The 20,532-nt window shown below is 46.1% G+C and overlaps 1 protein-coding gene across 1 annotated transcript in view; it reads right to left on the bottom strand.

Annotated features, from left to right (window-relative positions):
- Window positions 1–20,208, bottom strand: part of Kdm1b (lysine demethylase 1B) — a 41,932-nt gene extending 21,724 nt beyond the window's left edge. Inside the window, exons 1-10 of the mRNA XM_041644985.1 lie at window positions 20,097–20,208; window positions 15,061–15,158; window positions 13,906–14,033; window positions 12,438–12,527; window positions 11,284–11,395; window positions 9,369–9,485; window positions 4,651–4,689; window positions 3,585–3,801; window positions 1,756–1,940; window positions 62–238 (exon numbers count right to left, since the gene is read on the bottom strand). Of these exons, the coding sequence (XP_041500919.1) occupies window positions 62–238; window positions 1,756–1,940; window positions 3,585–3,801; window positions 4,651–4,689; window positions 9,369–9,485; window positions 11,284–11,395; window positions 12,438–12,527; window positions 13,906–14,033; window positions 15,061–15,144 (1,149 nt within the window). The 5' untranslated portion in view covers window positions 15,145–15,158; window positions 20,097–20,208. The remainder of the gene's footprint in view (window positions 1–61; window positions 239–1,755; window positions 1,941–3,584; window positions 3,802–4,650; window positions 4,690–9,368; window positions 9,486–11,283; window positions 11,396–12,437; window positions 12,528–13,905; window positions 14,034–15,060; window positions 15,159–20,096) is intronic.
- Window positions 20,209–20,532: the final 324 nt, after the last annotated feature.

Here is a 20,532-nt window from a genome sequence, read left to right as displayed (position 1 = left end):
GGTTTCTGTTATATTATAGCTTACCACGACCAAAGCTGAGTTGCTGCAGCCAGTTGCTTACATTGTGGTAATGTTTAGGAAGAAGATGCTGGCCGGCTCCCACGGTAAGAACTCCTGTGTTGATGAGGCCTTTTCTTGTCATGAAGTAAAGAATCCTCTCTACTTCCTGGACGCATCGAATGCGCACAAGGCCTCGGACGATGATGTGGGGAATGCACTTCTGAGGAGTGAGAGCTTCCTGTGTTTACAGGGAAAGCAAAACCAACAGAAAGAAAGTCATCCAATTTAAAAACAAACAGAATATAAAATACAAAAACTAGGGCTAAAAGTTTATTTTTACATTTTGTTGTTGAGAGAGGTTCTCACTTTGCAGCTCTAGCTGTCCTGGAGCTCAAAAAGCTCTGCTACCCTCTGCCTCCTGAGCACTGGGAGGAGGAGGTGTAGACCACCATGGCCTCTGCCTCCTGAGCACTGGGAGGAAAGTGTGGACGACCATGGCCTCTGCCTCCTGAGCACTGGGAGGAGGTGTAGACCACCATGGCCTCTGCCTCCTGAGCACTGGGAGGAAGGTGTAGACCACCATGGCCTCTGCCTCCTGAGCACTGGGAGGAAAGTGTGGACCACCATGGCCTCTGCCTCCTGAGCACTGGGAGGAAGGTGTGGATGGATCACCATGGCCTCTGCCTCCTGAGCACTGGGAGGAGGTGTAGACCACCATGGCCTCTGCCTCCTGAGCACTGGGAGGAAGGTGTGGATGGATCACCATGGCCTCTGCCTCCTGAGCACTGGGAGGAAAGTGTGGACCACCATGGCCTCTGCCTCCTGAGCACTGGGAGGAAGGTGTGGATGGATCACCATGGCCTCTGCCTCCTGAGCACTGGGAGGAAGGTGTGGATGGATCACCATGGCCTCTGCCTCCTGAGCACTGGGAGGAAGGTGTGGATAGATCACCATGGCTGGCTAGACTGCTCTCCTACTAGCACTCCTACTCCCCTGCTTCCAGGTCTCCTTCAGTCTTTCAAGTGGATGCTATCTTGACGCCCCAAATATTTATGCAGTCCTACAGAGTTAAAATCACTGGTCTCGCTTGGCTAGGGATAGAGCTGAACAAAAACGCTTACTCAAGGGCTTATAACCCCCTTTTTGATTGCTTTCTGCCTTCCCGGCAACACCCCATATGGCTCTTTGAACCAAGCCTGCACCTTCTCATGCCCTGTAGCATTCTGACTCCATATGGTCCAAAGGTGTTCTTAACAGGGCTGACCCTCTCTCTACCTGAAAATGCCTAGACTCAGACAGATGAGATCTCTAATTAGAAAACATGAGATCTGAAATGTTCCAAATCCTGACTGCCAACAGAACACTTACGTTTCAGATTTCATAGCACTGGAAAGCTTTTGGGATTGGGATGCACACCTGGAGAAGTCTATTCAAATATTCTACATTTTTTTGAAATTCTAAAAGCTGAAGACACTACTGGTCCCAAGTATTTCAGATAAGAAGATGTTAACATGTATTCAGTTGTCTCAACATAGAAGTGGTACTAGAGTCTCCAGAGCAGAGGCCAGGGAAAATAGCAAATATACTACTGTGTATATAGAACAGCCTTCCTGTACCCTTGAGTCATGTGCCCCAAAAGGCAACACTGTCACTCTGGAAAACCCTTGGCCTCCAGGTTCTACCCCCACACCAAGCACTCCTTTCCTTCATTGCCGTCCTCTACCCCATGCCACTGTCTGGCATGTCCTCACTTACTTTGCAGTTTGTGTACCACAGAGCGAGGATGAGGTTTCTCAAAGCTAGGTACATGGTGGGGTCTCGAGAATACTCTGGAAACTCATAGAGCTCATCCAGCTCCATCACATCGGGCCTCACACACAGAGCTTTGCCACACTCATTGGGCTGGTAGAATGGCTGGAAGTAGCGGTTCATGCCTAGAACTGACAGGGGACAAAACAGCAGCTTCTGTAAGATGTAACTTTCACACCTTAGAGAAGTACATCACAAGTACATCACATGTACACACACACAAAGGGGCTGGTAATATGGCTCAGGGAGTAAAGATTTCTGCCACCACGCCTGATGACCTTGGTTCCAGCTCCACAGGGAATGGGAATGAGAGAGTCACCATTCCTGTAGCTGTCCCCTGACCACCCATATGTGCTGTGGCACACACATAAATGTAATTTTTAGAATTAAAAAGAAACAAAAAGTTCACTCTTTGGCACTTACTGACTACAAAGTGGAATCCCTAAGCCCTGATTATGTCCCATGCTAGGCTATGTTCCAGGATCCAAAGTGTCCTATCATTACATACTAGATGCTAGATTTTATAAAGCTGGGCAAACGAAGGTGTTGTTGTCAAATCTACTTCTAAATAGTTTCCCATGTCATTAAATCTAACTACAGTGGCTCTGTGTCTCAGTCAACCATCCCCTCTCCTCGGTATTTAGATCACACCTCTCACACTCAATTCTAACCAGCAACCAAAGCACCTTTCTTTGCACATGCAGTTCTGAACGGATTGACTTTAGGATGACATCTTGGAAATGCTTGCTAGTTCACAGTCCATTGTAAGGTCTTTGCTACACACTGCCAAATTGTCTTCACAAATGTGCACTCTTTAGTACTTGAATGCCCAACGCAGTGCACCCTCAAAACACTGGGAGCTACCACAGCAGTCTCAGTGTGGAGCTCCCCACATTTCCACTGTTAGGGGCCGTCCAGTATTGGGCCTTGAATAGGAAAAAAAAAATCTAGCTTCATATTCAAAAATATGTGTTGTTCATGTACAGATGTGGGGTTGTTAGAATTCCTTTGAAGCCACTGACATTCTGCCTGACACGAAATTCTGAATCTTTTAGAGTGGATCTCTACTGGTGTCAATAGAGACAGAAAGACGGAGGAGGAAAAAAAATACTAAAAATCAGTGCTCACACAGCCTAAAACTTCCTTCTGATAAGGCAGAGTTTGTGAAAATCAGTAAATGGCACAGCTATTCAACTTTGCAATAGACACTCATCAAATTCTATAAATAATAACAGGAGTTTTAGGTTTTACAAAGTAAGGTATACACTGTATACAATGGTACAATAGATCCAGTGCCTCCTCCTTCAGCATCCTCAGGGAATTAGTTCTAGGAACCCCTACCCACACAAGTCTAACAAAGGCACACATGGTCAAGTCCCTTATTTAGATGGTACAGTATTTGCATAGGCCCATCTCTAGATGACTTTTAAGACCTAATACAATGTAAATGCTATGGAAATAGCTGTTAATGATCAGAAACCCTCTCTTCTAACCTCCACGGTCATAATCAATCTCTCTCTCTCTCTCTCTCTCTCTCTCTCTCTCTCTCACACACACACACACACGATAAAAATCTATAATATGGAAGCTGTAATAATGAATACAGACAGAACCTTTCCCCCAGGTTGGCTGAATCTGTGATGCACAGCCAAGCACGTGCAACAGTGGGTGCTTTGTATCATGTCACATTCAAGAGTCTTCTGCAGTCTGCTTACCCTTAAGTTTCCAAGGAGGGGAAAGGGATGTGAGGAAGGGGAAACCAGAACATCTCTCACCAAGTGGAGAGGAGGTTGCCTTGGAGGGCTCCATCTTCCCTGGGCTGGCACTGCTGGTGGTGGTGGCCACGGCACGGTTTGTGCTGGTGCAGGAGGGGCTCATGCCAACACAGTCAGGGTAGTAGGCAGAGAGCAGTGGTGCAGCCACGCTGTCTTTTAGCAAAGGAGGCTGGATAAGCATGGAGTACCACCAGTGGTTGGAAACTTCCAGTACTCTCTGTGATGTACCAGGGAGAGAGAAAGGGGAAATGCACATGCTGATGGTAGATACTCGTTATCCACAGTCCTCCTGTTCCACCCACATCCAGACTCAACAAAAGTCTCAGAGTTTCATACAAAGATCAAGACACCCTGAGACAGTCTTTCTTAGGTAAAATTCTTCCCCCATATAGAAAGCCCCCTGAACTAAACCCCCACTAACACTAAAACAGAACAACTCCTTCAAAGAAGAGAATGGATTCACAGTGGATCTAACATATGACCCTTCTCCGTTTGTCTGAAAAATCTGTTGTGGGCCAAGAACTTGAGACACCGAGAACAAGCTCAAACAAACCAAGTCCCAAATCATGGAAGATCAGGACTTGAGAGTTTAGAAATTTAGAATATTTGAAATCATTTTAAACCAGATCTGGTTACATGACAAGTGGAGTTTGCCAACTAACGAGAAAAATTTGCCAGAAACATCTGGCTTGTGCCAGGGCTAGACCCAATTCTGTATGTGAGCAGGGTCAGGACAGAGTGGCTACCCTGCGGTCAGAAAGCACCAGAGTCCTCCCCATTGCCAAGTCCAGGCCAAGACAGCCAAACCATGGCCATCCTGCTCTTTGTCTTGGAAGGACTCTATGGCGTCCTCAACAAACAAGATTATGAAGGCGGATCCCTGCAGCAAGGCAGAAACATCTTCCCTTGAGTGTAAAGCAATATAACTTCAAATTCTTCTAACTATTGTGGCATTTTCTCAATGCAGTCAGGTTAGAGTCAAAAGGCTTTGATGTACATCCACACAGTGTGAGTCACTTACTTAGTGAACTTATTAAAGATCCAGAACATGAAGAAAACTACTCACTAGATCCTCAGGCAGAGAACAATGATCAGGGGTGTCAGTCTGCAAAAGAAAACCAACTCTGATTGAGTGTTTCCGTAACATATAGTCCTACGTGTTCATTTTCTTTCAACATCACAAAGAAAAATGTTTGGCATGTCACTAGAATGAGAGTGTGGGAAGATGTGTACTTTTGTCAGGATGTTCCCCCATGAAAACAAAGGACTGTACCTGTGGCAGAGAGGGCTCTGACAAGAAACACACATCAGGAATACACAGAGGCCTGGCATTATCTCACAGAACTAAAGCTGTGTATCAGACAGACATACCCAGCAATTCCCCCTTGGTGTATTTCCTAGAGACCAAGCAATGTACTACAGGAAAGATCAAAGGCTGGGGATACGGCTCCTAGAGTGTGTTTGTCTAGCAGGCCAGAAGCCCTGGGTTCCGTCCTAGCACTCTACCAAAAAGGAAATGTTCAAGCCAGGCTCACCACTGTAATCTCAGCACTTCGGAGGAAGAGGCAGAAGAATGACAGTTCAAACCTGCAGTACAAAGCTAGCCTGGATGATTCACAGACTCCAAACCCAGCTTGAGGCTACATAGCAAAACTCAAAGGATTGAAAAGGCAGATAAAACAAAATTCAATGCATATATTTCTGAAATTCAAGTAAATTTTCTTTGTGACAGAAGAAAGCTAAATACAAACCAAAGTCCGTCGGCAGCAGAAGAGGTAAGCTGAAGTACACTGTCCTGTCACAGCAGTGGAAGGACAAACGGCCTACATGCCCCACGGATGGGCTGCACCAGCGGTTCTGAAACAGCACACTGCATGATTCCATTTATGTGAGGTGCAAAACCAAGCAAAGCCAATTCCACAACAGTGTAATCCAGAGAAGTGAGCAGGCAATTTACTCTGGGGGAGCAAGGTTGGACACTTACTGGCAGGGTCGCCGGGCACCTGCCACGTATTCCATTTCTGTATTGGGAGCCAGATAAGCAGGTACTTGTGAAAATTTACTGCGCTGGGCATTTTGATTTGTGCAACTTCTGTTTCAACATAAAAACATTGCCTACCTGAAGGTCTGGAGAGCACATTGCCTAGCAGCTCTAATCTCCAGGACACATTCCAAAGAAACTCTTACATTAATAGAGACTTGAGCAAGCTGGGACAACAACACACCAGAAAACACAGCAGAGACAGACAAGATTTGGAAACAAACGTCACTCTTCTTGAACAGGAAGCAGACGCTGTGCAGTAGATGCACTGCATTCTGACAGTACTCAGACTACACCAGAGCTGTAGAATCAAACAGCTCCATATTGAGTGAGAAGAGCAGAGGAAGAAAAACGTGGTATGCCACATACAAACTGTTCTCACTGACTGAAACACACCTTAGGTGCCTCCCTAGACTCTGTTCCCACTAGTGCAGCCAAGTCAATCTGAGGGGGACTTGCCCACTTTCTTTCCGAGGCCCTAGTACTTGTTTTCTTCTTCTACCATCCAGAGGCCTACCTGGAAGGTGAAACTAAGAATCAACCATGGTCTTCAAAATCCCTAAGTCAATTATAAGTGTTCTCATAAACGGTAATGCACACTAACCCAAATGAACCATTCTAAAGTGGACACATTCCAGGACATACGTGTAAATATACTTAAGTTGTCAATTAGAATTCATCAACCTGGGCTACACAGTGAAAGGCTGCTTGGAACAGTAACAAACAGTTGAAAACTCTTGGCAGGTGATAAGGGCACCCCGGAATCCCAGGACTCAGAGGGTGAGGCATCAGGACCCTGCAGCTCAAAAGCTTTTTCAATACTGCCATTATTCTGCCTTGTGTAAGAAAATGGAAAGGTGAATATAGACTTGGAAAATACTCAAAATGTATGTGTATCTAGATTATGTAGATCAGTCAGGAAGACTACTCAATACCCAACAACTGAATGAGCACAAGCACAGCAGAGAAACACCAGAGACACCACCGTTTGTCCGAGCACAGCCGCCAGCTAGTAACTCCTTCAGAATCAAACCTAATTCTGCCACGTGAAGAGTCTACTACCGACTCGCCCACACAAATGGAGCACAAGACACTCGCACAGAATCACTACTACTTTCACTCACACGGCAACATTTACAACACAGATGTCCTTCCACATGCCAGTGTGGAAACAAACTGGCATGCACCTAGACGATGCAACACTACCGAGAAGTCTAAGCAGAACACTGAACAGGCTGGGCTTGCACAACACCAAGGCAGGAGGACAGCATACTGATGGTCTGGTTGGAATGTAGAGTGAACTCAAGGTTAGTCTGGGCAACTTAGGGAGACCCTACCTCCAAGAAAGGCAAAAGCAGGGCTAATTATACAGTTTGGTGGTTTAGTGCTTGCCTAGCACTTATGAGGCCCTTGGTTCAGTGTCCAGTACTGTAAGCAATACAGTCAAAACAAAATGCCCTATTGATCACTATCCATGTGATGTCAACGATCAGCTTGTTTCATTTTTGTTGTTTTTATTATTTATGTGCATTGGTGTTTTGCCCTGGGTGTTGGGTCCCCTGAAACTGGAGTTACAGATAGGTGTGAGTTGCCATGTGGGTGCTGGGAATTGAACCCAGGTCCTCTGGAAGAACAGTCAGTGCTCTTAACTGCTGAACCATTCCTCCAGTCCCTTTTGTTTTGTTTTAAAAGTATTTTATATAATGAAAGACACCAAACACTGAAAGGGCATACACTGAATGATTCCAGTTTTGTGAAGTTTGAAATAGAAAAATAAATCTATGGGAAAGAATTAGACAGCTGACTCTAGACATGAGAGTTTCCAGGATGAAGGAAATACTGCCTCTTAGACTAGCATTCTGGCTGTGCACTGTAGGCATTTCCTAAAACTCAACAAGACCCCATGTTCCGTGAATAAAACTATAGTAGAAAATTATCTCTCAGAAATGAAAATGAGATGCACATTCCCATATATTAAAAATAGCTCCAATATGCTTAGGGGTTGGGGTTGAGCTCCACAGTAGAGCATGTGCAAAGCTACAGGTTCAATTCCCCATACCTCAAAACCCAAAAGTACTACCTCTCAATGTGGGTGGTTTTTAGACCGTCACTCTGTCTCAGACTTTTTCTTTCCTTTCCCCTCTCAAGACACAGACTAGTGATTTTCATAGCCCAGGTTGGCCTCCAACTTGTGATGTAGGGAAGACCTGGTCCTCCTGCCTCTATCTCCCAAGGGCTGGGATCATAGGCAGTAGCCACCACACCCCACTGAGCCTATTTTTTCCCCTCCAAAGTCTTAAAAAAGCAGTTTGGATATGCTTATTTAAAGCCTTAAAAATGAGCCTCTACCAAATGTATGTTTAAAGTTGGAGAGATGAATGAATCATTAGGACTACCCACCCCAGCCTCTGCTAAAGTTTATTCTCAGGGCCCTATGTATGCTGGGCAAGCACTCTAACCACCGAGCCATATTGTTCATCCAAGAGTTTACTTCTGAAAACATAAACAAGATGGCTCAGAAGGAGTTTATCTGGATGTGCATATATTCATAAACACAATCTGCTCTTCGTAAATCCTAAGGTCATAGCCTTGTAACATTTACATGCAATATACTATGTGGAAACATACAATCTGACCTGTGAATATTTGTATCTTTGTCACTTCACCTTGCAAAAGACTGCGAGGCAAGCACTCATCACTGGTCTCTACCCATAGGCCTCATCATTGTTTTTATACAGTAAGTATGGCCACTTTGATTTTACACACGGGAGGGAGGGGGTGCTTTTCCCTTTGCAGATCAAACCCAGGGCCACTCTAAGGCTAAGCAAATGCTGTGTCACTGAGCTACATCCTGAACCCAATAATATTTGTAATTTGAATCCTAAGTTAAAAAACAAAAACAAAAACAAAAACCAAAGCTTTGATCCTAAACCTCACAAAACCTTGCACTTACTGTTTAGAATGAAGGCATTTAAAGCGCAGGTCCCTTTGCTGGCAACAGCTGTGTGATTATACCACAGACCCCTGAAAGCACTGAAACCTCACACTTCACAATCTGCCAGGACCCTCCAGTTAGAAAAACCAAAAGAACAAAATACTATTTTGATTCTGGGATTTGATAGCTAATACTCTTTAATACTTAAAGTATGAGACATTTGGGAGGATCAATATGCCTAACACATTTTAAAATACAAGCTGCCAAGTTTCAGCAAAGGCACATTCTATCAACTACGGCCAATTCCTAACTGCCAATCACATCCACTCATCCTGTCCTCCTTACTGACAAAGCTCTGCATTGTCTGGCATTATAACACACAGAGTGAAGCTTTTTCTTCCTTTGTCCTCATGCAGTCTAGCCAACGACACGAGGAAAACTCTAATAGGTGAGCTGTTACCCAACAGAGAGGGACAAATCCCAGCTAGCACACCATGCATATCCTTTGCACTTTCCCTCTCTTCTGCTTTGAACTCCGACACAGTGGATGGTGATACAGCAACCACCTTGTCACTTGAGAATAGAAGATAAAGATGGACCAGACATGAGACAGTGTTCTTGGATAACTAAACCAACCCTTAACAGCCCATTACCAAATTCCTTATAGTAAAAGAAAAGTCAAATTAACTTATTGTTGTTGAACTTCTGTTTACATACAGACCAACACAAGGATTAACACACAAAATGAAAAAGACAGGCTACAATTACAAATAGATTGGCACATAAAAGGTCACCATAAAAATCATACCTTGGGGATAGTATTTAGCTTTATGCCACAGCGGTAAGTTCTTGCCATGTGTGGAGTGAGCTGGATTTCCTTGGTAAGCTGCCTCCACTTTCCACACTCTGGTTTTGTGCACTGAACCTACAGGGGAAGTTAAGGCGAGATCAATAAAGCGCCTGCTCTTGAACTACCACATGATGCCCCACTCACTCTACTGCCGTCCCCACATGATCTGGCCCATGTTTTGACCCTAGGAACTGTATGGTGGGAAACTGTTCTAGCACTGAGTTATACCTCCAGACCCCTTATCTCGCATTTCTTTCCGATGATGTGATCAGGGTAATTTCTGATTCAATGCTAGCTCAGGCAACAGAATAATGATATAAGTTTTGAAAACTTATCAGGAAGATTTTCCAGCTCAAGCCCAAGGAGATAATGTGTTAAGCTCAGATACTATTACTCAAAAAGTATGCCATGAAACGCAAATTGTGATGTCCTGGATCAGGTTCTAGGTCACTGAAAGGACGAGAAATCAATTAAAATTCAAATCAAGTCAGGCAATGCAGTTCTTCACACTGTACCCATGCTAACTTCTCAGTCTGACAAACAGCCACGGTATGTGTCTAAGAGCGAGCACACGGCTTTTAGTGGCATCTCTGTAAGCTCCTTTTCCAAAATAGAAAATTCTGCATATCCGAGTGTGAATGAATGAAGTTGTATCTGGCTTCCCACATACCAGGAAATTAAAATGGATTAATGACCTAGATGTGAAATCTAAAACAGTGAAATTCTATGAAAGCACAGAGATGGGTCTTTATATGTCCTCAGATTTGGCAATGAGTTCCCAGCAGGGACCAAAGACATGAAGAAAATATAAACTGAAATTTATCAGACTAAATTAAATGATTCATGCAAAGGAAAAACCACTCAATGAAAAAATACCTGCCAATCACAGAATTGATGAGGGTTTGTATCCAGAATATGTAAGTAATTCTTACAAGAAGAAAAAGCCTAACTTGAGAATGAGCAGAGTTGCACATTTGCAAATGGCCAAACAGCACCAGCATTGAGGAACTATAAGAAGCAAAACCACAATGAGTCACCTCGTCACCATCCAGACAGCCAGCATTATAAAACACAAGAGCTGATAAGGATGAAGGCAGGAAGATCATGAGTTCAAAGTCACCATTAACTACTTAGCAAGTGTGAGAATAGTCTACTCTACATGACATCCATCTCAAAAAAGGCAAAAATATTGAGATGTGGTGGCGCACGCCTTTAATCCCAGCACTCGGGAGGCAGAGGCAGGCGTTCTCTGAGTTTGAGAAAAGTCTTCCTCTATATAATGAGCTTCAGGCCAGCCAAGGCTACATAGTGAGACACCTGTCCCTGTCTCCAACAACAAAAAGAAAAAACCAAAAAGAACTGGGGATGTGGTATGACAAGATCTGACCCCATGCACGGCAGAGCACAACAGAGACACAGGGAGCTAATGCTCAGCTTCTCAGGAGCACGGCAAGAGCCAGGCCTCGAGGGCAACTTAGCAAGCCCTGGCTCAAAATAAAAAGTAGGAGGGGGACCAGGAGTGTACATTAGTAGTGCAGTAGCAAGCACCAAAAACTAACCAACCATGAATGACCTATGGCCCATCCCCTACATATACATGTCTGAAGAACTGTCAAAAGGAATCCAATTATGTGTAACCCTGTTCATACTAGCTGAAAGATGAAACCACCCAAGTGTCCATCAAAAGATGGGTGGATAAACACGAGGCAGTGTGTGACATTACTTTCTTCCTTAGACTATTCTGAGTTAGCAAAGATTTCTGCACAAGTTTAAAGACTCTGCTTTAACAAGCCTAGAAATGACCACGAGAAGACTTCCCACAAGGCAGCATCATTGCTCCTTGGTGTGCTGCGACAGCAGCGTCCCTCCTTACCCAGTAGGGCAGCTGCTGGTCTGCCATGAAGGCCTTGGGGCTGGGCTCTGTCTTGCCATTGCTGGTCCACACTCTTTTCCACGCCATGTATTTGTCATAGCCATCTTTGTGGCTGGAAACCATGCAGAGGAAAAAAGTCAACCTACAGGTTAAGTTGTAGTTTTCACACTCAACTCTGATCACATTTACATCAAAGACTTCACTATTCTTAGGCACACAGAGGGATGTTAACAACGGCACGCCCAAAGTAGGCTAGCAGGAGGAGCATGCTGTGGGCAGTGTACATCTGTAACAAGTAAGGGCAGAGTTCTAGATGGGGGAAAACGTTCTCAAGTTCAGGGTAAATCCTACAGCAACTGTAAAATTTTATCAGGGGATGGAATAACGTAATAAAATACTCAACTAAAATCAGAAGAAAAAGAGTGAATACAGAAATCCACTAGTAAAAGCCAAAGCAAGGCTGAGTGGCACGAGCCTGTAATCCCAGGCAATCAGTGGAGACACAAGCTCAAGGCCTGCTTAGGATGGCTGCCCAGTGCTCTGCCAGCTCCTCCCAGTTCTGTACCCTATCCCCGTGCACTGTGAGAGAACAGCGGAGCGCTGGAGCTCTCGAGACCTTATACACACTGAACACATCATGGCAGACACATAAGCCTGCACACATGCCACCCATTTTCTATCTTAAGTTTCATACATACACTGTATGTTGATTACAATCCGTTTTTCCTTTTCCTTCATCAGTCCCTAAACAGTTTTGCTTCTATGTTTATCTCAAACGTACCTATGTGGTTTTGTTACCTATATAAAATCTAGGGACCAGAAATGAGAAAATGCGTTTAATATCTGATAATTATCTTTAAGAATCTGCCTTAATTCAATCAATATGAGTATCTCCAGTTACATTCATTTTCCTATAAATAACATGACTTCACTCTGTATGTATGTATTTTCCCAGGCATTCATTCCTGTTTCTGGATACCCAGGTTCAGTCACTGTATGCAGTGCTTACAGCACTGACTTTCTGGTCACACTTCAGGTCATCATAGGCATTGGATGACTCAGTAACTCAGTAAGCCCAGCAAGTTTTAGCTTTGTGACCATCGTCCCCGGACCCTGCCACATCCCCTCGACCACAGAGACGTCAGTGAACAAACCTTCTGTAGTAGTGGTCAAAGCATTCATTACAGAAGTGTTCCCCACAGGAAAGGTGATACCATCGGGAGGTGTAGCCGTTTTTGGCACATCTGAAAAGAGCAGAATCAGGCAGCATTGGTAATGAAGACTAATTCTCACTCATGTTCATTTAACCAGCCCATTTTGCAGTATCTCCACTTCTATCAGCCAGGGACTAACAAGGGAAGCTGGAATAGGTTGAAAGGTCATACTGGCTGAGAGTCCCTGCTCTGAAATGCTTGGGATCAAAACTGTTTTAAATTTCAGTTGTTCTATGGGTTTTAGAATATCTGCACCACACACGTGAGGGGGAGGGGACCCATTATAAAGGTTACTGACAGTCAAAAGTTTTAGAGTTTAAGCACTTTGGATGTCGGATTGCAGGCATGCTTACTACCCTCAGGTACAGTGACAACACAGGGAGGACTCAGGTCAGCCAGATGTAACCTTCATGGCTGCCTGAGGCACTGAAGTCCAACCCAGACTGGGAGCATGACTGGGATTTTCTGAGGCTGCATGTGTGCGATAAGGCTATAATACCATCCAACTGGCTGCACCCTCGACAGCAGACAAGCTGTCCAAAACGACCGGCCAGGCCGCTGATGACACAGCACAAGAGTGAGAAGTCATGTGGTCATTGACATGGCCAACTCTGTGTGCAGAGCCAAACGGGGTTTCATTTGTTCAGATTTTATTCAATCTTAAGCCATTACTGAAGATTTTCCTATGGAGTTAAAAAGAAGTTCTAACTATGCCACAACAAACAAAAATAGTGAGTCTACATACAGCTGGCACCATAGGTTTTAGGGTTTTGTTTTTGTTTTGAGGCACGGTCTCCTGCACCCTGGGCAGGCACAGAGTTTGCTGTGTGGTTGAGGAAGACTTTGAATTAACTATTGGTTCTCCTGCCCCCATTTCCCCAGTGTTAGGATTACCAGGCATGTGCTGGCATGTCCACTTTCCAGAGCACTGGGATGGAACCCAGTTCCTGGTACATGCTAGGCACGTACATGTACTACAACTGAGCTACCTTTTCCCAGCTCTGCCGCTTTTGAGACCTGTATAAGGATATGGAAGAAGTAGGCATGCTACATGAAGTACACACACACACACAAAAATAACAAAAAGCAAACACACGTGGGTTCCTACTGGAAGCCTGGATCTGTGATGTCCTATGCCCTGACCCTCAAGCCCAAGGGCTGACACAGCGATGGCTAGGTGCATTTGAGGACACTGTCTGGCACAGCTGATCTGGATGTGATTTCTCTCACTAGGCTAGATACAAGCAGAGTGTCAAGGAAGCTGCGGTGTGTGGTGACTGTCTAAGCAGTCAGAATTGGCAGGTTACAGTTCCTGCATTTGTTTTTATGGAGAGTAGCATGAAGCGTGCCATACAAAACAACACGCTCACAGGCAGACGCACAGGCCAAGGGAGCCCTTCACACAGACCTTTCAGAAGCACTTGCAAAGCACACAGGATACATTGCCGTACAGCCAGCCTTTTCACATTTCCTGTACTTCTTTTCCGACGAACCATCTTCGTCCTCATCTGTGGTCTCTGCTGCTTTCTTCTTTGCCTACAGGAGAATCAGCCGAGGTCAAGATTTCACAGGTAGAGAAAGGGTGACCACAGCAGAAGGTTTGTTGCTGAGGTCACTGAGTTGGAAATTCTAAATGTCATTATGTTTGCAGCATTAGGGACCAAAACATACATGGCAGGCAGACACTACCAACTGAGCTACATCCACAGCTCCGGAAATCCTAAATGTGAAGGTCAACAGCATCCTGGCAATAGGACAGGGTTGGCCAGTACAACGGCTTGTATAAATAACTTATTACTAGAGAATCTAGAAACAGCACCTTCATGATAGGTAGGTCCAGAACTAGCATCCACATGAGCTTTTCTTAAGGGAAAACCTGACAGTCAAGATAAACAAGTCATTCTTGGGGACTGAAGAGATGGCTCAGCAGTTAAGAGCACTTACCGCTCTTATAGAAAGAAAACCCAAGTTTGGTTCCCAGCACCCACATGGCAGCTTATAACTGTTTGTAGCTCCCCTACCAGAAGACAGAATACCCTCTCTTGACTTCTGCAGATGCACACATATGTATATATACATGCACGCAGGCAAAATGTGCATACACATACGACAAAAATAAATCCTTTTACAAAGTTATTTATAAACTAAGAATTATTTTCCCTCTCTTAAAACAGTTAAATATTTCAGTATGGAAGATTTAAAAGCTAGACAAACAAAGAATTAGAGCACTCGACTTTTATTAAATACTTCACTACAAGCAAATCCACCATCACTCAAGGAACAACAAGCTCAGGACCAAATCCCCTTGAATGGCATCCAAGCCAGGCATGATCTGGCCTCAGTGTCCCATTCTGGAAGCAGCCACCCCCAGCTGTGATTCTCCCATCACCCCCCCCCCCCCCCCCGTGATCCACAGTCTCCTCATCCTCCACTCCCTGCTGCACACTCCACACACTGCACCATGGGCTCCTCCACAGACACCCAGGCAAGGACTAGGGCTGTGTCAGTGCAGCTCCAACTCTCCACTCCCCATCAGCCATCCTCCAGGGCATAGCTAGAGTACCTGCCTCCCGGAGCTCCTCAAAGGCAGGCTATCGGAAACCTCGAAAGCACCTCTCCTCTTTGACCTCCCTCGAGGTGTTGCCATTGTTTTTGGAAAATCTGGAGGGGGAGGAATAAACCATTAAATTATTAGCATGTGCTGATATTTCAAGCCATTGTCACGAGCAGGCTGAGGATAAAACCCCCACTTCCAAGTTGTTTAACCTCCTGATGTCTGTGCTGTCGTGTATAAAAGGAGAACAAGCCAAGCCTGCTGATGTGCACCTGTCAGCCTTGAAATTGGGAGGCAGAAGCAGGAGGACCAGAAGTTTCAGGTCAACCTCTGATACACAACAAATCCAGGCCAGCCAGGATTGCATGGGTTACCTTGTCAGTTTTTGCTATGGCCCCTCCACCTAACTGTCCTGTTAGGGTTTCCTCGATCTAAATGTCTTAGTATAAAACTTACTTATTTCTCCTGAGTACAAGTTAAGAAATACCAGGCACTGTACAGGAATACTCCTACATAGAATACGAGAATCTGGATTAGATAAAAGCACTATTATCTTCTACTAGACAAATCTTAATTTCCATACTAGTCTGTTAACAGCATGGCTAAACAAGCATTGAGAGCAAACATCTAGCTGGGTGTGGCCACTCATGCCTGCAGTTCCAGTGGAGGAGGAGATGGTGGCAGAACTGGGAATTCACAGCCAGTTTCAGCTGCACAGTGAGTTCAAGGCCAGTCTGGACGTGAGCCACTGTCTCAAAACCAAACATCTATGAATTAGGCATTGAACCCATGAAAGAGTATGAGCTATTAGAAAATATTCAATAAGATAAGAAAACGCTTAGAGTAAACAATGACCTATTAATCTATAGTTATTCGGCCTTTCCTGCCATGCCATCGCTCACACACCAAATGGAGGAAGGAAGAGTAAGGAGGACATCTGTGTGGGTAACGTGGGGGCAGCAGAGCGGCACCACAGAGGGCAGGAACTGACGCCACGCCTGTTAATCTTGGAGAAAAGTCTGAAGACCTTGTATACTCAGTTTCCACTTGTAAGTTGCATTCATGTCCGCAAGTCCAGTTCTCATAAATCATTAACAACACATGCAAACTCTCACATCCACACTAAGAATCACAACATCAATACTGTGGGTGGTTCAACTTTTCATGACTTTCTGCAAGCCAGCAGAATGCTAGCTACAACACAGTAAGACTACATTTTCTAAGATGCAGAAGATGACTTTTTTTAAGAGGCATTTTTTCCTTTATGTTTATGTACGGGGGGGGGGGAGCACATACCATAGCACAAATGTGGAGGTCAGAGGTCAACCTCTGGGAGGAACCAATTCTCTCCTTCTCCCATGTGTGTTCCAGGGATCAAACTCGGGTTATTAGGTTTGGCAGCAAAAGCCCTTCACCTGCTGTTCCATCTCTGTGTCTCACTGGCCCCCAATGGGGACTAGAGGGTGCTAGGAGTTTAGTTCAGTGATAAAAGACAAGCCTGGTGTGCATGAGGCCCTGAACTAAGTCCCCAACACATAAAATAAAATCAGTGCTACGGATTCCACTACGCTGGTACAGTGCTAATAGTAGAAATACAATCTACCTTCAATTCTTGTTAAATAAAGACTTTCTGAGTCTGGCGGTGGTGGTGCATGCCTTTAATTCCAGCACTCAGGAGACGAAGCAGGTGAGTTTCCTAGTTCAAGGCCAGCCTGGTCCACAGAGAAAATTCTAGGACAGTCAGAGCTACACAGAGAACCTATCCGAAAACAACAACAACAATGAACTTTCCAGATTCCAGTCGCACTTTTTAAAATTAACTTATTTTATGTTGTGCTGTAGGCAAGCATTCTACCACTGAACTACGTCTCATGCCTCATGTATACTTTCAAAAAGGGTGTCCAATTTAACCATTCACCTAAGTATTTTCACATACATAAAAATACATAAATTTCTTTACATGTAAAACATGTATTCTGCATTCACAAGATGGGCCACAAATAGAATACGTAAATATTCTGTGTTCACGAAGCCTAGTTAGTACACATAAGAACTGTAGCAAGAGCACTTGATGCTCAATGTGCGGTTCAGGAACACGAGAAATTAGCCTGGATTTATGCAACACTGAACATAAGCCAGAAACGCATGGCTCCTAAAACCAAGCATGGTTTCCAGACATTTCACATTTTTACACAAGAACTATCTGCAGAAATGAGAACACTGTAGGAGCTATCAGATCTGAAAGTTTTCGAGGCAGTGCATCTTCACCTGTAAGAATCCAATCAGCAAACAGCTTTCACTCTCTAACGCACTAATGTAATTCATCAGCGTTTCCACTGTTGCTCAGTCCCTGGGTCCTCATTAAAATGAAGGGGAAATGATTTGAGCTGAAGTTGGCAAACTTCTGTTTGAAAATCTACTCTTCGAAATAAAGGGTCATTAAAACAAACAAGTATGCTGACTGCTTTCCCACCTGGTTTTCTTGTTAGCTCAGGGTTTTATATGTAGCCCTGGCTACTCTAACTCTTGGCAATCTCCTTTCTGTCTCCAGAATGATGGGATTAGAGGAGAGAAGCACCACACACAGCTGCTCCCTCCCACCTGATTCTTCAGTAAAGATATCAACAGTCAAGAAAAGACACGAGGCAACAGGGAATTCACAACTCCATTACTGGGCTGGGTACTCAATGTTAAATTAAATCACTGGGTCCGTATTTCTGAAACTCATGGGAATATGAAGCGCCCAGCTTGCCTTATTTTAAGTGATGACACAGTATAAAATTTGCTTCATGGTCAATATTTTTTTTAAATACTTATTTATTTATTTATTATAATATTCTGTCTGCATGTGTGCCTGAAGGCCAGAAGAGGGCACCAGACCTCATTACAGATGGTTGTGAGCCACCATGTGGTTGCTGGGAATTGAACTCAGGACCTTTGGAAGAGCAGGCAATGCTCTTAACCACTGAGCCATCTCTCCAGCCCCCATGGTCAATATTTTATAAGCCTATTTCTTCCTAATTTTAAATGCAGAGTTTTGATTTTCTTTTGATTAAAAGATTAAGATACAAGTGAATTGAGCAATATTTAGAATTATGTTTAAAATAACTCCCAGGCGTTCTGAATGTAGCTTATTCAAACTACTTAAACTATTTAAACAACAACTGTTGTTCCTTTGCAAAACTACAGCTCCCAGCGTTCCGCTGGACTACAAATGCCAGTGCATGCAAGCGCAGGACACATTTCCCAGAAGCCTTTGCATTCCCCGTTAAAAAGCAAAGGCCGCCACGAGTACCCCCTTCTCTCTTCCCGCCTTTCCCATCGTGTCCACACACCTTTTACCTGCCTGTTACCCCTCCCCCATTAAAAGTGCACCCACGTGGGACCCCCGCCGTGTCTGTGTCTTCTTCCTCGCGTAAAGTCTTTACCCTCTAACCCGCAGACAAGAAAGCCAGCCAGGAATTAAGAACAACACCAACTATAAAATTTATAAAAACATGAATCAAAAAGAATCCAAAATAGAACAAAAATTCACAGTAGAGGCAGTGCTAGTTGTAAGAAAAGAGCAAACTACCAGAAACTTCGCTAGCAAATTGAAATCCCCTTGGGTCACTTAAAATAAGACAAACTGGGCACCTCATATTCCCATGCCAATCTGAGTTTCAGAAAGACAAACCCAGTGCTATAATTTAATATTGAATACCAACCCAACAATTCAATTCTGAATTCCCTATTGCCCCTTGTCTTTTCTTGACGGTTCCCTGTATGGAAGACAATTATTAATGGGAATTGTCTCATGTACCCTCAGAAGAAAACCTCAAAGGCTTTCACCACAATGTATTTTGTAAACATTCAAAGCAGATGTGGTGGCTCTGTATTCCAGCAGAGAGATCAAGGCAGGAGGACTGCTGTGAGTTGGGGGCGGGGGTGGGGAGAGGAACTAGCCAAAGCCAGAGTTGTGCCTGTGCCTGTGTTTACTGGGGGACTCTCCAAACAACAGACGTGGTCTCTGGCGAGCTCAAGGACTTGGGCCTCTGTGGTTGACTTCCAGATCACTCAACCCCAACTTTCTGCAGCTGGGCATGCTTCTTCCCTGCTCTCACGTGCCAGCTGCGCAGACTAACAGCCACCAGAGACCAAACCTGGCGGTGTGCAATCCCCAGGGGAGGCATCCCGGGAGTAATCAGGGCAGCTGCGCTGGGGTTACCCGCTACATCTGCAAACCCGACGGCGCCTCACTGCCCCAGGTGAGGAGCCTGGCGTGGGGTCTCTCCTCCTGGCCGCGGGGCTCCCCATAGACCCCCGATGAGAGCCCAGCGTGGGAAGAAAAGCCTGAGACCCCTCCTCCTGCTGTGGGGAACCCCCGACGCCTTGGGTAGGAGGGCAGTCTGGAGTTCCTCCTCCTGGCTGCGGGGTTCCCTGGGCCCAGGCTGGGAGCACAGCTACCAGTCCCGGCTACAGAGTTCCCCCACGGCCGCGACTGGGAGCGCAGCCTGGACTCTCTTCGCGGCTGGGGGGTTCCCACAGCCCCGAGTGGGAGCCCAGCGTGTGGTCCCTGTTCCAGGCTAAGGGGTTCCTACAACCCGGGTGGGAGCAAAGAATGGGGTCCCGCCTCCATGCTGAAGGGTCCGACGGCCCTGGGTGGGTTCCCAGCGTGAGGGCCCTCCTCCGGGTTGCGGGGTTCCTAGAGCCCCGGGTGGAAACCCAGCCTGTGGTCCCCTTCGCCCGGTTTGGGGCTGGAGACGGCGCCAGCGTGCCAGGTGAAGCCGCCACCCCAACTCACCTCTGGCCGGCCGAGCCGCAAGAGGCTCCGGGCAGGCTTTGGAGACAGCGGCGAATGGGAAAACCCGCAGCCCAGAGCGGGAAGCCCCGGCTCGCACAGGGTCCCCCGCGCCAATCCTTCCAGACGCAGGACGCCGGGGAGCCCCGGGGGACGCGCGCGCCTCCCGCCTGGGCTCGCCCCACAGCCGGCCGCTTTGTGCGGCTCCGTCACCCGAAACCGGACGCTCTCCCCAGGGCGCGTCCGCGGAGCCGCTAGTCCCTACCTCAGAGCGCTGGCCAGGAGGCAGCGCTGCCCCGGGCTGCACAGGACGGCAGGATCCGCACCAGCAGCTGCAGCACCTCCGCCGCCGCCGCTTCCGCCCCTATCGCGGCGTGACCCGGAGTGGGAGGAGCTCGTAGGCCCAGGGAGTGGGAGGGTCCGGGCGCTCGCCCCGCCTCGGCCATTTCCGCCGCTGCGCAAACTCCGCACCTGCGAAGGGCGGGACCTACGGGCTCTGGGCGGAGCCCTTTTGCCAGCGCGGGGGCGAGGCCTTGGTTGGGGGGCGGAGTCCTTGTGCCAGAGAGGGGGGGGTCAATATGACGTAGGAGGGGCCTGAGAGTCTTGGGCGTGGCCTGGCGAGCGTAGGCGTCAGTTCGTTCTGGGCGGGGTTTTCACGCCCGGGTAGGACCTATAGGACAGGAGCCCGGGCGTTTTCTCCG

This window comes from Microtus oregoni, unplaced genomic scaffold (assembly GCF_018167655.1).
Source record: "Microtus oregoni isolate MIOR12 unplaced genomic scaffold, Mior012 000103F_ref0000194, whole genome shotgun sequence".
NCBI lineage: Eukaryota > Metazoa > Chordata > Mammalia > Rodentia > Cricetidae > Microtus > Microtus oregoni.
This window is presented reverse-complemented; position numbering and strand designations above follow the sequence as displayed.